The sequence below is a fragment of the Triticum dicoccoides genome, chromosome 6B, assembly GCF_002162155.2.
Source record: "Triticum dicoccoides isolate Atlit2015 ecotype Zavitan chromosome 6B, WEW_v2.0, whole genome shotgun sequence".
Classification (NCBI taxonomy): Eukaryota; Viridiplantae; Streptophyta; class Magnoliopsida; order Poales; family Poaceae; genus Triticum; species Triticum dicoccoides.
The window spans coordinates 314,956,408-314,973,583 of NC_041391.1; the positions used below are offsets into that span (position 1 = coordinate 314,956,408).

A 17,176-nucleotide genomic window follows, 5' to 3' on the forward strand; every position below is an offset into this window, starting at 1 on the left:
CTTGTTCTTCGTTTGCCTGCAGGAAACAGACCTTCGTGGTCAGGTTGATCATGCTCCGGCGTGGTCAATAACCTCTCAGAGTTGGTTTAGCGATTGCTAAGGCGCGACGTCTTCACACGTTCGTAGTCGGATCGTTAAAGTCGACTTCCTCCAAAACGATAGCCACCATCTCATCGAAAGACGGGACACCTTTGCCTCTATCAAAAGAAGCACCCACACTACAAATGAGGTTCTCCAAAAGCAACGCCTTCAAAAAGAAAACAAAGCACAAGCATTGCTATTGCCCGATTAAAGATTTTAGGTTTTCACAAAGATCGTGTTCGCAAAACAATGTTATGTTCATTCATCCAATATATGCAGGCTGGTTCCGCTACTATTTCCAGAATAAAACAGCAAAAAGAATCTACATATCCTACAATATCGAACTACACATAAAATTAACTTTGAATCAGAGACTTGCTCCATCAAACTGGTATCGACATTAGAATTTCTCTATTGCTACAGTATGATTGCCTTTTCTTTGACGGGAGGGGCAATCTGCTTATTCTTCCCTACGCTATGCTACACATGTTATTTTTGTCACGCTTTTGAACAATTTCCGGTTTTGGCAGCGTATTAGAAGAATTTCTCGAAGTCCTCAGCTGGCTGGCTCCAAACATCCATGAAACCTAAAAGAATCAAAGCGGGAAACAAATCTTCAACTCCACGGGAAAATTGACCCACATTGTTACCAACAAACTTTTACAAGTATACAATGTTAACAATAACATGCAAAATATGTTCATGGTCATGGCTGTTACCACCTCTAATCCAAAAATATGTCATTTTAGCTCATATGGAGCAAGAAATGAGCAAATGTTGTAGTTTATGTCATTTTGATAGCATTTAGTGGGGCAGCTGACATAAGAATTCACCAAAATGGAAGTATTTGAAAACAAAAACCACCTACTTAAAATGATACCTAAAGTGGGCGGGGTGTAGTATGAATCAAGCATGCAGCAATTTTCACATTACCTAGCCATTGAATAGGTATTACCAACGTGAGTACTTTCCAACTAATCCTGAATTTTTAATTGTCAAAGGTATTGAATATCATGCATGAGTTTGCCATTCATTTCACTAGCACCCACGATGCTTTTATGATATTCACTATAGTCCTTAACCTAAGAAGATTGGCCTATAGATTCCAACGCAAATGTGCCAATCCTTTTCACATACTCCCTCCGTCCGGAAATACTTGTCATCAAAATGAATAAAAGGGGATGTATCTAGATGTATTTTAGTTCTAGATACATTCCTTTTTGTTCATTTTGATGACAAGTATTTTCAGACAAAGGGGGTACCTGTAAATAAGATGAAAGGTGCACGCTCTAATTTGCTGAGTGACAAGGCAGAATTAAGAGATGGCTATGTTCGATTACTGAATAAATTCAATTGTGGAGCATGCATGTATTCACAAAAAGAGTTTGAATCAGATTTAAAAATATCATCACATTGCACCACAATTAGCAATAAGAAGTTATACAAAGCGACAGATTGAACCAAATTCTGATCAAGACTTTGGCAGTCAACCTGGTGCAATGTGCCGGTTTTTGTTTCTACATCTGGTCCTTTGTAACAAAATACATCATCCACACCAAAATTTACTCTTAATTATATGATGTGGGTGATACAGAGCAAAGAAAAAGATTCAGTTCTTTGAACTTCACATATAGAGAAATTGCCACTTTATAGTCAGTGATTTGAGTTTTTTAAGATGTACTACAAAAACACATTTTCTTTCTTACTTCACTAACTTCTTCTCACAAACAACACATCAGCATTGATAATTTTTCTAAACACGTGAATAGGAAGTATTTGCAAAGGATTTATCATGTCTTGAAGTATATGCAACCACACTAAAGTGTGCGCTTAATCGCTATAAATAACTAGATGGGTAATTGCGAGTCTCTGATTATATTTGTACATTCAACTTAAGAGTATCGGCAAAGCCAGTCAAAACATAATTTAGGAACATGGAGGACTTCCCTAGTATACTAAAACTAGTGTGGAACAAAAACTAAAAAAGAAAAACTAGTGTGCAACTATACGTCACTGAGTTGCATAGGAAATGGATCAGTGACTCCGATATATACTCCCGCTCCTTATAGACCACATAGATTAATTGATTATACCTCCATCATTTTTTATAATTACCACTCCCAAAGTGAGTTTCATGACAAACTACAGTTGATACCACATATTTATATTATTTACACCTAAACCGCATTTTTGTACGTAAAAAATGCTATATACTGCATAAGGGCAACTCCAACGCCGTGTGTCAAATCGGACACACCAAATGTTTGCGGACACGTCCGGATATGTCCGTGGACAGCGGGGGCGGCCATCCAACCCTATGCACCAGGATATTTCACAAACGGACAAAATTCATGCAAACCGGACAGAATTTAAGCAAGCTTCATGCATTACATGCAAATCGGGTGCTATTTAACAAGTTCAACTATTTAAAAAAAACTAAACTAAACTACGCGAGGCACCGGAGAGTGCTCACGTAGGCATGGCCTCTGAGACAGCCTGCACATCCACGCCATCCGGTCTGTCATCGTCCTTCCAGCAGCAGACGGCCTCCCAGGAGTCATGGCAGCCCTCGTCGGTTGCCGTCTCGCGCAAACGATGGGCCGCGTCCGGCTGGCAGCGAGGGTCAGGTGCAGACTGGCCCTTTCCCTTGCCGGCGAGGGCACAGGTGGCGAGCTCAAACTCGGACAGCCTGATCTTGTAGGGCTGGTCTTTAGTCCGGCACTGGCAGTGGGAGGATGTCTGCGCGTCCTCGGCCCCGGCCAAGGCGAGGTCTGGGTCGGTGCGCACCCAATCCAACGCCACGTCCGACTTCGCGAAGGCCGAACTACGTGCCGCTCCCGGTGCTCCTTAGTTGCCGCCTTGTCGGCCTCCACCCTCGTGCTTGAGACCAGGCGCCGCCGCCACAGCCGAGGTAGTGAAGGAGACGGCCACGCGCATTTGCGGTCGCCAGGGAGGGCGCCTCCTCCTTCAAGGAGGTCGCGCACCACCGGGGCAGGGATGGCGGCACTACCTGCTTGCCGCGCCCGAAACGGCGCTGCGAGGACGCTGGCTGGACAAGGTGCCCGTACTAGCTGCTCAACATGGGCCCTGGCTCCGTCTTGACGCGGTCATGCGGCAGGGACGTCGGCTCCTTGATGCGGATGAGTCACAACGGCAAACTGTGGCGCTGGACCATGGTCGAAGAGCAGCCGCTCAAGCAGCAGCTAGAGCTGCCGCGCATACTCCACATACATTAGCGCGGCCTTAGGCGAGGAGTTGTGGCTGCTGCTACCCCTCGTCATCTTTGGAGATCACCACCTCCTTGACTGTGGGCGTCGGCGAAGTGGTGGACGTCGACGGGCCCGGAGACCGTTGGCGGTGGCGCCACGATCTGGACGACCCCGGAGATCCACCTACCAGGCGCCAAGAACCAGCCGGATCCGTTGTCGGACTTGCCCATCTCTGTGGTGCGCGGAGGAAAGGTGAGGGGAGAGGATGTCTGGAGTGGAGATGGGGTTTGCCAACGAGAGTGGACTGCTTAAATAGTTGGGCCACACGGACCGGCGCCACTTCCATGCAAGCGCAGCGGCCAGAGTAGGCTTCTCGCTCGCCAAGTTCGCATTGAAGCGGCTCCGAACAGCCGTTCGGTCATGTCGGTCTGACCGGCATCAACGCAAGTAGGTGACTGCCAGGTACGTCTCCTCTGAGCGGCGGTGAATGCACCGCGAGGCTTCTAGAGCGGAACACGCGGCGAAGGTTTTGGGTGGGACCAAACCGCTTAGTAGGACACATACATAGTGGATGTCCGGATGGCCACAAACCTCCTACAGGTTTGCCTCCGGTTTGTGGGCACGACAGTGGATGGCAAAAAGTGTCCGGACCGCTCTGTTCAGACGTTTAGCGGCGTTTTGATGCACGGTGTTGGAGATGCCCTAAACTAAGGGCTTCGTTGATTTTTTTGTGAAACTTAGATCGAGGTATAATAAATTTGTTTATGAGGTATATTTTGAATGTGGGATTACATACTCCCAAGAGTACAGAAAATTAGTCTATACTTCATCAATATAATGACTAGATACCTCAAAGTCAGTTTTACAGTTTTTTTTAATTTAGGGGCTGTTTGGTTGCCACACTAGGAGTCATTGCTGAGAAAATTGTGTGCCTGACAGTAGCCGGAGAATCTTGTGATTTTTGCCTGGCCAGGCAGGTTTGAGAGGTGTTATTTCGTTGGCAGCCTGGCCTGCCAAGTGCTTAGGTACAAGATGCTTTGCTATTTAAAAAAAATAGACTCCCGTGGGTGCCTTCGTTGCAGAAGTGATTAGCGCTCAGGCAGCGGCCAGGCGCAAGAATTCAGAGGCCTGAGCCAGGTTAACTGCATTGCACATACTACGAGCCAGGCTAACTATGATTGGGGGTTGTCAGGTCAGGTTAGCAGTGGAAGCTTTCAGGTCTCCAACCAAACAACTCTCAGGCGGCTACCAGGTAGGTGTCCGGCCAGCCTAGTTCGCGTCAGGGTGGCAACCAAGCAGCCCCTTAATGAGGTCATACTAAAAATAATAAAGAGGTATAATGAGTCTGTTACGATGTGTATACTGAATGCGGGCGTACATATTCCCAGGAGTACATAAAATTGGTGTGTGTGTAGTTACAACCACGTCTCATATATCATGTCTAATTATATATACTCCCTCCGTCTGGAAATACTTGTCAGAGGAATGGATGTATCTAGATGTATTTTAGTTCTAGATACATCCATTTTTATGCATTTCTACGACAAGTATTTTCGGACGGAGGGAGTACTATTTTATCATGTTTAGTATGTTCATATGCTATATCTAAGATACTCCAAAATGATCTAGATGAAAAATTGCAAGTGAGCCCATAGTTTTTATTATATTTGTGAAATACATACACATTTGTATGTAAAAAAGAGTATGCTAACAATATGGTACATACGTACTACCTAAAAAGTGTGTGTATATACTATCCAAATATTCTTATATACTACATACTACACACACTCCATATAGATACTACTTAGAACGTAGTTACACACACCACATATATATATAGATCATCCACTGGCTACAATAGGTCCTTTGTATTTATAGGTCCTTTGTATTTATCCCGTTGTATAAGGGGTTTCCTGCATATGTTCCACACCTGTACATGTATATATATCGGCCTATGGCCTCATGGGAATACAAGTTGCTTATTCCTAACACGACCAAGAACCGGAGACGATCAGACACTTGATGCTCACGTGCCCATTCACTAGGCAGACATGGCATGAGGTCCTATCTTGGCTGCGCTTGACGGCGCCGGCGCCCGAGCACGACGACTCGCTCATGGACTGGTGGCTACGCGCGAAGGAATCCACACCGCCAGCGCTCCGCAAGGCGCTGAAATCCGTGGCGCTTTTGGTGCCGTGGATGATCTGGAAGCATAGGAACGCATGCGTTTTTGACCATGTGAGCCCATCGCTCAATGAGCTTGTCAACAGGATCAAGGACGAGGCCCAATGTTGGGCAAAGGCCGGGGCTCAAGGGCTCAGGGTCGTTTTGCCATCATCCTGGGATGTTCACTGATCCCCTGACAGCTGCGTAAATCTGCCTCCTATGAGGATGTAAATTCCCTTTCTTTCCAATGCAATGAAACACAAAGGCCATTTGCGTTTTCTCGAAAATATTCTGGGAATGCTTTGACTACCTCAAGCAAACATGGGCAAGGGTAACAAATTTGCATGTGTCAAGCTGGCCTTCTCTATGTAGGCTTAGGAAGGGGAAGGTGGTCTAGGATAGCTTTGGGTGATAAAAGGGCTAATGTGCCTGGAACCCAGGCAGACGGTGTCTGACTTCATCCTGAGCAAGGTACAAAAGTGTTGAACCGGTATGGGCCCTAGCCCATCAAGATCTGTCTCTTGGGCCCAAGCCCATGAGAGGTGCTGACCTAGAAGAGGAGCCCCTCTTCCCCCTGCCCCAGTGTGAGCCGCCAGACACAAGAGGAACCACTCTGAGGTCACAAGACACCACCGGCCCTCCTCTCTGTAGGTACTCCCCCTCTCATCTCAACATGGTATCAGAGCCCAGCGACGGCGGGGCCTAAGGAGACGGCGGCGATGTCCGGCGAGGTGGCGGCGGATCTGGCGCGCGCGCGGGAGGCTGAGGACAGCTGCACGCACGAGAGACGCGGGGAGCGGCCCGGCAGAGCTGCGCGGGCGGCTGCTGCTGCTGCTTCTTGGACCGGAGGCAGAGCCCCTGCTCGGGCTCTTCCTCGTCCTCGGGCGGCTGCAGAGGAAGAGGAGCTGCTCGGGGTGGTTGCTGGCGGGGTGGTTGCTGGCGTGCGTGTGCTGAGCGGCAGCAGGCAGAGGAGCAGAGGAGGAGCACTAGTGGAGAGAAGGAGTGCGTGCGTCCTGCGTGCGTTGTGGTGCTGCTGAGCGGAGAGTAGAAAGGGGAGTGGTCGAGAGGAGAGGAGCTGCTGCTGGGCGCTGTGGTCCTGGAGGCTGCGTGTTTGCTGCTGCCGACTCTGTTGCTACTACTGCTGGTGCTGCTGAGGGGGAGAAGGAAGAGGAGGTGCTGGAGCTTATTCCTGCGAGGAGCTGCTGCTGGTTGGAAAGAGAAGAAGAGGTGTTGCTGAGTTTTGCTGTTGCTGCTTATCCCGCCAAACAATGGCTGAACCAACTGGTCTTGCCGAGGCTTTGGAGAAGCTCGCAAAGATCCTCGCGGAGTCCAACTCTGGGGCCATCGTTCCTCGACAGGAAGTGGCTCAAAAGCTTGAAATGTCGCCCCTGGACATGAAGCTAGAGGGGGCAACAAATTATTTGAGCTGGTCCAGAAGGGCTTTGTGGGCTGTGGAGCAGAAGGAGCTTGATGGATATTTGTTGGGCACCGTTGTAGAACCAAGGGACACGAGTAGTGCAGAGGGCAAGAGGTGGAAGGTCATCCACTCTGTACTTATGGTGTGGTTGTTGAACTCCGTGGTGCCCTCCATTGGACGCTCTGTGGAGGGGCTATCCTCACCTGCTGAGATATGGAAGATTCTGTCCACTCAATACTCTGGCAAGGGCAATGTCATGCTCATTGCTTAGATTGAGGACAAGATTAGGTTGCTGCGTCAAGATGATGGCATGTCAGTGATGACATACGTGGCAGAACTGCAGGCTCTGTGGGCTGACCAGGATAACTGTGATCCCTTGGAACTCTATGATGCGGCTTCAATCGAGTCAGGGCATAAGTGGATGGCACGCAGGCGTGTGCTGAAATTTTTGGCTGGCCTCAAAGGTTGCTTTGATGGCAGGAAGGCTTCCCTGTTGCACCAACCTAGTCTGCCTACCATTCCTGAGGCTATTGCAGCGATGACTCAAGAGGAGGTGCGCCTATCCCTTGAGCATGCAGACATGAAGGTTGTGCCAGCTTCGACATTTGCAGTCACTGAGCGCATGGAGTGGGGAGATCCCACCAAATGTCATATCTGTGGGGAGGTAGGTCACTGGAAGAGAGAATGTCCAACTCGTGGCAGAGGCAGGGGATATAACAGAGGGGGAGCAGGCAGAGGTAGAAGTGCTACAGGCAGAGGTGGATACTCAGAGACCTCATGGAGCCAGGCTTCTAGAGGTAGAGGTGGCTACTCAGGACACTCAGGGGGTCAGAGGGCTCACATGGCCGTTGCAGGAGACACTGGGACGTCCAAAGGCAAAGATGTAGATGATGTTGCCTATGGAGACTTTGCTCACTGGGCCTCCACCGATGAAGGTAATCCGGAAAGAGCATCTCTTGCTACTAATGAGAGTGCTCCAGAGTGGGTTCTTGACTCTGGAGCATCTAAGCATGTTGCTAGTAACTCATGTGTGTTCGAATCTTACACTAAGCATCCTCCCTCTCACACGGGCACTATACAAACGGCTGATGGCACAAAACAACCAGTCATAGGGGTTGGTACAGTAAAGTGTACTCCGACCATTTCCCTATCGTCAGTTTTACATGTGCCAGCCTTTCCTGTCAATTTGGTCTCTTTCAATGCACTCATTGATCAAATGGCTGTCGTGTGATCCTTGACAAGTTCGGTTGCTTGATTCAGGAGCGACAGACGAGCCAGACGGTTGGGACTGGCACCAGGCGTAGGGGGCTCTGGTACATGGACCAGGAGGTGCAGCCGGACTTGGTGTGTGCTGCGACCATGGAGGATAAGGAGAAGCAGGCGATGATCCATCATTGTAGGATGGGGCATGTATCTTTTGATAAGATGAGTAGAATATTTCCGGATGTTATGTGTGGAATAGGCAAAGGCAAGCTGACATGTGATGCTTGTGAATATGCAAAACACACACGGGCCTCATATGTGAGTAAGGGGCTCAGGAGCATATCTCCTTTTATGCTTATTCATTCGGATGTATGGACTAGCCCAGTGGTGTCAATGAATGGGAAGAAGTATTTTGCTACCTTTATTGACTGCTATTCTCGAATGACTTGGATTTACTTGATGCGTCACAAGGATGAGGTGTTTAGCTGTTTTCAGAACTTCCATGCTCTTGTAAAGAACCAGTTTCAGGTACAGGTCAAGGTGCTCAGGACGGACAATGGAACGGAGTATGTGAACAACATTTTTGGGGCTTTCATGGCTGACCATGGGATTCTTCATCAAACTTCATGTCCGGACACCCCCCCTCAGAATGGAGTGGCCGAACGGAAGAATCGTCATGTTCTTGAGGTTGCTCGGTCGTTGATGTTTACCATGAATGTGCCTAAGTTCTTGTGGGATGATGCAGTTATGACAGCCACATACTTGATCAACCGAACACCTTCCAGGATACTTGGCATGAAATCTCCGTCTGAGTTGATCATTGGAGATAATAAGTTTGTTGTTCCCCCAAAGTTGTTTGGCAGTACCTGCTTTGTTCGTGATCACCGACCATCTGTTGGCAAGCTTGATCCTCGGGCAGTGAAGTGTGTCTTTCTGGGATATTCGTCTAGTCAGCAGGGGTATAAATGTTGGTGTCCCTCTGAAAAACGCAGGTTTGTAAGTATGGACGTTACATTCAGGGAGTCTGAGCCATTCTATGGTGAGCCGACTGATCTCAGTCTGTTGTTTGCAGAGCTTGACCACCTACACCCTGTGCATGATGGTCAAGAGGGGGAGAAGGATGTGTCTCATACTCACGGTGATCCTGTGGACATTAACACTGAAAATGATGTGCAGGCTCAGGTTCAACCAATAGTGAGTACAATTCCGGTTAGTACCATCACTGATGATGATGTGCGGGCTCATGTCGAGCCAACTGTCGATACACTTAAGATTGGTGCTCTCCAGGTTCCTGTTCGGGATCGATGGCAGACGAATACCCTGGTGTACTCTCGGCGGCAACCACAAGTGCAGGGGGAGCAGCAAGGCAGTGAGGCAAGAGTGCAGGGGGAGCAGCAAGGCAGTGAGGCAAGCTCATCTGACACAGTGGAGCTGCCCATTGCGTTGCGAAAACCTACATGTGAAGCGGCAAGGAAGGGTGAGGTAGCAAGGAAGGCTCTGCCAAAGGATGATGCTTGTGATGACCTTGATATTGGCAATTTTGTGTCTTACAAGGCTTTGTCACCTTCATATAAGGCGTTTGTTGCCTCTCTGCAAACTGTGTCTATCCCTAGGGATTGGAAGGCTGCAAAGCAAGATCCGAAGTGGCGTGAATCGATGATAGAGGAGTTAGAAGCATTGAAAAAAAACAAGACATGGGTGCTAACCACATTGCCGGCAGGAAAGAAAGCAGTGAGTTGTAAGTGGATTTTTACTGTGAAGCAGAATCCTGAGGGCAAGGTGGAACGGTATAAGGCTAGATTGGTTGCCAGAGGATATAGTCAAACTTATGGAATTGACTATGATGAGACATTTGCTCCAGTTGCAAAGATGAACACGGTACGGGTATTGGTCTCGTGTGCTGCAAACTTTGGGTGGAAATTGCACCAGTTAGATGTCAAGAATGCCTTCTTACATGGTGACTTGAAAGAAGAGGTATACATGGAGATACCGCCAGGTTTTGGCACAGAACAGACTACGAGGAAGGTATGCAGGCTGAAGAAATCCTTGTATGGTCTGAAGCAATCGCCGAGGGCATGGTTTGATAGGTTCAGACGAGCTGTTTGGAATATGGGGTATGGCCAATGTAATGGTGACCACACGGTGTTTTATAGACACACTAATAAGAAGATCACCATTGTTGCAGTGTATGTTGATGATATCATCATCACTGGAGATGATGAGGAGGAAATAAAGAGAGTGAAGGGGTGTCTGAGCAAGGAGTTTGAGGTAAAAGACTTAGGAAATCTAAAGTACTTCCTTGGCATAGAAGTGGCCCGGACAGAGAAGGGAATATCTTTGTGCCAACGAAAATACACCTTGGATCTTTTGAGTGACATGGGCATGATGGGATGTCGTGCAGCCCCTACTCCAATTGAACAAAATCATCAAGTAACAGCACAATCAGGTGAGCTAGTGAATAAGGAAGATTAGCAGAAGCTGGTTGGGAGGTTATTGTACTTGTGTCATACTAGGCCTGACATTACGTATGCCGTGGGGGTGGTGAGCAAGATACATGCATGAACCAAGGAGAGGGCATCTTGATATTGTTCACAGAATCCTGAGATACTTGAAGGGGACTCCGGGTAAAGGGTTGTGGTTTGCGAAGAGTGGACATCTTGAGGTGGATGGCTATAGTGACTCTGATTGGGCTAGCTGTCAAGATGATAGACGATCAACTTCAGGTTACTGTGTGTTTGTGGGAGGAAATTTGGTGTCATGGAGAAGCAAGAAACAGAATGTTGTGTCTAGATCAACAGCAGAAGCTGAATATAGAGCATTATCTCAAGGGTTGTGTGATATGCTCTGGGTGAAGCACCTACTATGCGAGTTGAAACTCTTGAGGAAGGGACCCTTAAGGGTGTGGTGTGACAATCAGTCAGCTATATCCATTGCTAATAACCCAGTTCAACATGATAGGACGAAGCATGTGGAAATTGATCGCTTCTTCATTAAAGAGAAACTTGATGCTGGGATCATCAGCCTTACTCATGTCAGCTCTGGGCAGCAGTTTGCAGATTGCTTGACAAAGGGACTGGGAACAAAGGACTGTAACTTGGCGTGTGACAAGATGGGGATGATAGATATCTACCACCCATCTTGAGGGGGAGTGTTGAACCGGTATGGGCCCTAGCCCATCAAGATCTGTCTCTTGGGCCCAAGCCCATGAGAGGTGCTGACCTAGAAGAGGAGCCCCTCTTCCCCCTGCCCCAGTGTGAGCCGCCAGACACAAGAGGAACCACTCTGAGGTCACAAGACACCACCGGCCCTCCTCTCTGTAGGTATTCCCCCTCTCATCTCAACAAAAAGATACAAGAGATCTCATCTCTTGCAGTGGGAGCATTGCACAGGTACTCAAAACTTGCTCAGTCAGAAGAAACAGTGAACAGACATTTACCCGCAATTATCAAGGTGCACTGGATACAAATAGCAATATTTACCATAGTTGCCAAGTTCCTGGGTCAAGGGACGGGAACGAGGGTCGAGGATCACCGGGTGGCCAATAACAGGGCACGACGGGGTATACATCTTTTGCACGACCGATTGATAGGTGGAACGCATCCCCAACAGTTTGGGAACGATGATCCCGGGACGATAAGATGGGTCGAGGAACGTGACCCGAGATGAAGGGAGTTTCGAGATGCAAAGGTGCATAAGGATGGCTAAATCACCATGCGTGAAAAAAGGTTACAATCAATTGATTCCATTGTATGTAGGTGGCATGTCGCTAATTACATGGCTTGGTCTACGCTATGTACGTTAGCGCTAACTTTTTCAGGGAAAGTGTGAAACATCAAAATATCTCCCGCTGAAGTTTTCACAGCTGCTCGGGAAGTCAGGGGCAAATACCAGAGGGAGATGCCGGCACTTCGGCGCCACCTCCGCAACTATGCCGCCGTGGGGGCTTACCTGGTCGGCTGCACAGAGCCCGACTTTCAGGTCCGGCACAGCGGCAGCGGGATGCGGGACTGCAGCCACCGGGCACACGTTCACGCCGGTGGAAGGCGGACACCATGGACTCCTGGACCTGGTAAGTCTCAATATCTTCATGAATCAATCCTTCCGTTTCCTGTTGGCGACGGGGAGTTGGGATAGAGATCCAGTGTTTTGGGCTTGCTGAATGGGATTCGTGATCCTAGTGTCAGGGTCGCGTCCCGGACATTGACTCATGGTGTCCCACGACCCCGGCCCTCGATTTGGGTTGATGATCCCAGTTCAAGCATCGCTGCATCGTTCCCCGCAACTATGATACTAACCTTAAGCAAGTACTCCAGGGCATCACAACGTGTAGATAAGTTTGTTCAGCTACGAACAATTAATGTATTTGAATCTAGTGTTATTCTAAGAAGATAATTTTATCCATATAAAGGACAAGAATTTAAGCTAGTGTCTAACCTGAGAGTAACTTGTGTTACTCCCATTTATTCACTGAAACACCAGGCATAAATGTGGCCCCACTTGTAACTGATAGGAAAAGATCAACTACTGGGCCTGATGGGCAGCCATGACAATCTAACCTGAATCTTGATACAGTGAGAAGTTCCCACATGGACAGCTGAGTTCGAAATACTCACTTCATTATTTATCTGTTGGGCTGCATAGGATGGTGTGCGGATACAGTCTATATAACAGGATATATCTATCTATTCATACCAGAACATTAATTCAATTTTACCAGAACAGTAACCAGAAAGCCTTGTACCGGAATGTTGATGCAACATTTTACCACAAACAAACAAATGCAACTGGTAACAAAAAATGTATCTGAGACATGGGAAAACCAGACAAAGAGGACATAGACCTAAAGCGAAGAGCTAAAGCAAAAATTAGGGGAACAACAATCCATTACCAATATCAGTGAGAGACCCATATATTGGATCATCCATGACAGGGATGCCCTGAAGAGGAAACAACAATTTAGTATGCTATCGTCTAGTGCGGTAAAAGACTAAATAATAACCAAATTATTCATGAGAACGTCACTACAAGGCCTTCACGTGGCGAGTAACTAAAAGAACCAGGAAGTCTCACCTCAGAATCATTGGTACATATACCAGCTTGAAGATCAGGTCGCAATGATGTGTAGCATGGTATATCAGCCGCTAGATAATCAGAAAGTGCAAGATTGTAACCATCTTCAATTACAGGAAGATCATCAGTATGTATGCCAGGGTGCATTATGACATCCATGCTAGAGCATATCATCTCGTTCCTGTTTGAACATCATATCTTGAAGTCAAAACCCTACGATGCAGAAAATTTAACAAACAGCGGATGGATGGTCTAATGCAACAGATATTGCTCATGAACTATTCAATAGGCTACCTGATATGTTGCAAGATATGAGAGAACAATAGACATGCTATTCTTAAGAGCTACCAAGTAATTCCTAGATCATTATAACATGGTATAAACATAAACGGTTAACTCCATTCAACCCGATAGAGGAGCTAACTGCATGTCAATCAACTCACTTTGCTTTTGAAGAATCAAAGCCAGCACCTTCAATTGGCATGTCATCTTCTATATCAAATACTTGGACAGAGTTATTGTCTAATGAAACTTGGCACAAATTATTTGTACCACCGACAATGTCTCCCACATTAGCTCCAAAATCTTCTTGCAGTTGTTTATGTGGCTCCACTGAATATCCTGGTGCAGAGTGTTGGCCAAAGCCAGGATTATTAGGTGTTCTGAATGAGCTGGATTGATCCAGCTTTTCTTCTTCTTCCATTTGGATGATAGTTTCAGCCCCGGCATTACAAAACAAATCAGCACCAACAATGTTCTTCTGATCAGAAAACTCAAACAAGCCCACTTCTTTTGGCACAATTTCAGTATCACAAATCTGGGCTCCTTTCTTAAATTGTAGATTTAAGTTATTTTTATGTAAAGATAATGACTGAGTTATGTCAGTTTCTTGCATCAAGGTAACTTCGTGAGAAGCTGTCGATGGAGATTGATCAGATTCTTCAATCAAGCTATCATTGTGTGCATCTGCCATTGGAGATAGGTTGGTTTCTGCAATCAAGCTATCATTGTGAGCATCTGGTAATGGAGATAGGTTGGCATCTTCGATCATGATATCCTCCTGCGTTCCTGTCAACGTAGATAGGTTGGTTTCTTGCATCAAGCCACCCTTGCGAGAAGCCGACAATGGAGATAAGTCGTTTTCTTGCATCAAGTTATGCTTCTGATAAATTGTCAAAGAAGATACATCTTGTTCTTCCTTGTATTCCTGGACTACATGGAGTTGTGCATCGTTCTTGTATTCTCTCATATTTTCAGTAACAACTAATGTTTTGTTTTCTTGGAGAAGCATAGGTTCCATTGTTATTTCTTTGTAAGCTGTCTTAGAGACAGTACATTCTTGGTAGATTTGATCTTCTCTGTTATATGGCTGGATGTTAGTCAAAGATCTCTCATTTGCTGCTTCATCGGCTACCATCTGAGAACCTTCTCTAGAAGAAACTAGATCGACCGTTTCAGTTACTAACTTTCTATGTGCATGGCATGAGCTGGGCTTCGTTGGAGCTTTTGCAAAGTCATAGTGTTTAAGCAAACTCCTCCTGTCGACATGCAAACCATTTTCCAAAATTTTCATGTCATCATTCAAGGCAATACGGTCACACAAAACTTTGTTGTTATCTTCAGCTTTCTCACCCACAACCTTACCATCTGGCAAAAGCTTCGCATCTGCCTCCATAACAACTACAATAGAAGTGTTATTGACATCACCGTTAGGGTCCATCTCTAATTCTGAACTCAGTATTTTATTCTCTTTCATCTCACCTTCATTCTCAGCCTGCAACTCCAGCAAAGCATCAGCATTCTTCCTAACATCAGCATTCAATCCGGTATCCTTCATCTCCAACTGACCTACAGCCTTCTCCATGAAAGGTGCCGCCTCTTTCACCTCATCCGTCACACATCTCCTAGACTCGTCATTCTCCACACTGGACCGCCGATCCCTCTGAAATCCAGGAGCACCATCCTCGTCCTTATCTTCCTCATATCGTCGACCATTCGAATTCGACCTTGCTCTCTCCTCCTCCCTCTCCCTTCCACGACCTGGATACCCCATTCTGTACTCCCCATACTTTCTCTTCCATCTCCCATTGTAGCTACCACCATTACTGTAATCATCTCTATTAGTACAACAACTAGTAATGCTACTGTTCCGCCTAGGCCGGGTGCCAGGGTTATTGCTATATACATCATCGTACCTCCTCCAGTCATAGAATGCGGGGGGTTCCTGCCGCGGTTGAGGCAGTGGAGGAGGAGGAACAGCCCACGGGTCGCCGCCGCCGCGCTGTAGGGAGGACGGCGGGAGCACGCCCGTGGATACCAGGTACTCGGCCGCGAGGCGGCCGGCCTCCATGAGCACCTCGTATCTGCGATGCGGCGGCGCAAGAAGCGGGGGCCGAGGAGGAGTTTGAGGAGCGTACAGCTGCTTGTGACCGCCGGGGTACACGGCACCACTGCCGCGGCCAAACGGCGGTGGAGGAGGCGGCGGCAGGCGGCTGCGGTGGTGGTACTGCATCGCGAGTTCGCGACTGGTCACACCTTTGACACTGTGCCCCCGCGGCCGCGGAATCCACGACAATTCACCAAAAATCTGAAGCGAAGAGGAAGATAAAGAAAAGGGCAAAGATTACGATTCTGTAAATTTCCTTGAGGCGAGGAATCGGAAACCCTAGGTAAAAGTGTTGAGCAAACTCACAAATCGGAATTAAAATGTCGATCGAGCCATCGGACTTGGAATCCACCGATTGGGGACAGCACTAACACGGCTTTCTTGTTTATATCAACTCGTATCGCGGTTTGATCGAAGCGAAGAGGGAAGAAACCACAACAAGTTGCAAGAATTATAGTACTAGTATATCACAACACGCAACGGTGCTGCTGTTTCCGTTCGCGAATCTGCTTTCTACGGCGAAGAATTCGTCGATTTTAATGGGAAGGCGGAAAAGGGGTGCTGCTTTGGGTGGGTCGGAGTGTAATAGTTTCGGATGCGGGCGTGAATGCGCGCGTGGATTTGATGGCTCTATCCACGAGGTTTTCCGCTTGGCTTCCTGGTATGGCCATGACAGGTGGGCCCGGAGCTTGTGGGGCTACTCGATAGTCACTCGTGGTTGCACACGGCATTGTGAAGGCACGGCGGAGAAAGAGATGGAGTGTGGTATGCCCACTGCTGCGTATGCCATGTGGGCCATGTTCCGTCTTAAGCCACAAATGCATACTCCCTCCAAGTTTGTTGAGCCCTTCAACCAAAACACAGATATCAAGAAAACCTATTAATTACTAGTAAGCCTGCACATGAAAATTCACGTGCATTGAAAAGATAATCATGTAATAGCAGTCAAAAATATTTCGAACGAACTTATACTATGATTAAATTTAAGGAAAACTATAATAAGAAAAATGCACATTGTTAATGTACCTAAGCATCTTTTTTTACGAAGTCAAGGATGGTCATTCTCATTGTTTCTAGGCTGCTGCTCGTTGTTCATCAAAATTACGAATGCAAAATATACACATGTTTAATAATATTTTATCCTTTTAAATCCCGTTGATGAAAAAAGGTATTGGAAAACACAAGACTCCTTTGGTTAAATCAATGCATCCAAAAGCATGAATATGCCAGCAGAAAAAAAAACACATTGTCATATACTATGTAACCTGAGTACAAAGCGACTATGATCTTGAATGACTTGTACACCAGGATAAGGTAAAGATATATGTCATGTCCAATTGTCCAGAAGCATGAACAAGCTCACTGTGGGAAAAGAAGAAAGAAACAACATGCTAATATTACTATTGTGCCATTGGTTCATAGTTTTGTCATGAAGCGTATTGTTTGCCTATCAGGACCTATCATCTAGATTTGTGTGTTGCTTACTGGTATTGCCCCGGGCAATATTTGGTGAGCCTTGGTATGTTGAATATGTCCCAGTTGTAAATGAAAATAAAAGGCATGCATCTCTAATATTGTGCACACATGTGATCTATCTTGTGCCTCATTTGCACGAAAGTTCAGTGCCCAACTCCATAGTAC

The 17,176-nt window shown here is 46.9% G+C and overlaps 1 protein-coding gene across 2 annotated transcripts; it reads right to left on the reverse strand.

The window, feature by feature from the left end:
• Window positions 1-256: 256 nt before the first annotated feature.
• On the reverse strand, window positions 257-16,146 carry LOC119322687. 2 transcript variants are annotated; one of them, XM_037596173.1, is made up of 6 exons: window positions 15,842-16,146; window positions 15,345-15,736; window positions 13,593-15,254; window positions 13,150-13,330; window positions 12,968-13,016; window positions 257-668 (listed from the first exon to the last, which is right to left on the reverse strand). In XM_037596173.1, the coding sequence occupies exons 2-6, from the start codon at window positions 15,659-15,661 to the stop codon at window positions 616-618; spliced, it is 2,262 nt and encodes a 753-aa protein (XP_037452070.1). In that variant the 5' UTR covers window positions 15,662-15,736; window positions 15,842-16,146; the 3' UTR covers window positions 257-615. The 2 variants fall into 2 exon arrangements, with proteins under 2 accessions (XP_037452070.1, XP_037452069.1); XM_037596172.1 differs by having other exon boundaries at window positions 13,593-15,736.
• Window positions 16,147-17,176: the final 1,030 nt, after the last annotated feature.

Bases quoted from the DNA above. Each gene is read 5' to 3' on its own strand.
- LOC119322687 (XM_037596172.1), bottom strand. From the start codon at position 15,661: ATGCAGTACCACCACCGCAGCCGCCTGCCGCCGCCTCCTCCACCGCCG. The intron at 13,331-13,592 runs GTGAGTTGATTG...ATGTTCAAACAG, and splicing joins TTTGATTCTTCAAAAGCAAA to GAACGAGATGATATGCTCTA. The intron at 669-12,967 runs GTAATGGATTGT...TGATTCTTTTAG, and splicing joins TGGGTCTCTCACTGATATTG to GTTTCATGGATGTTTGGAGC.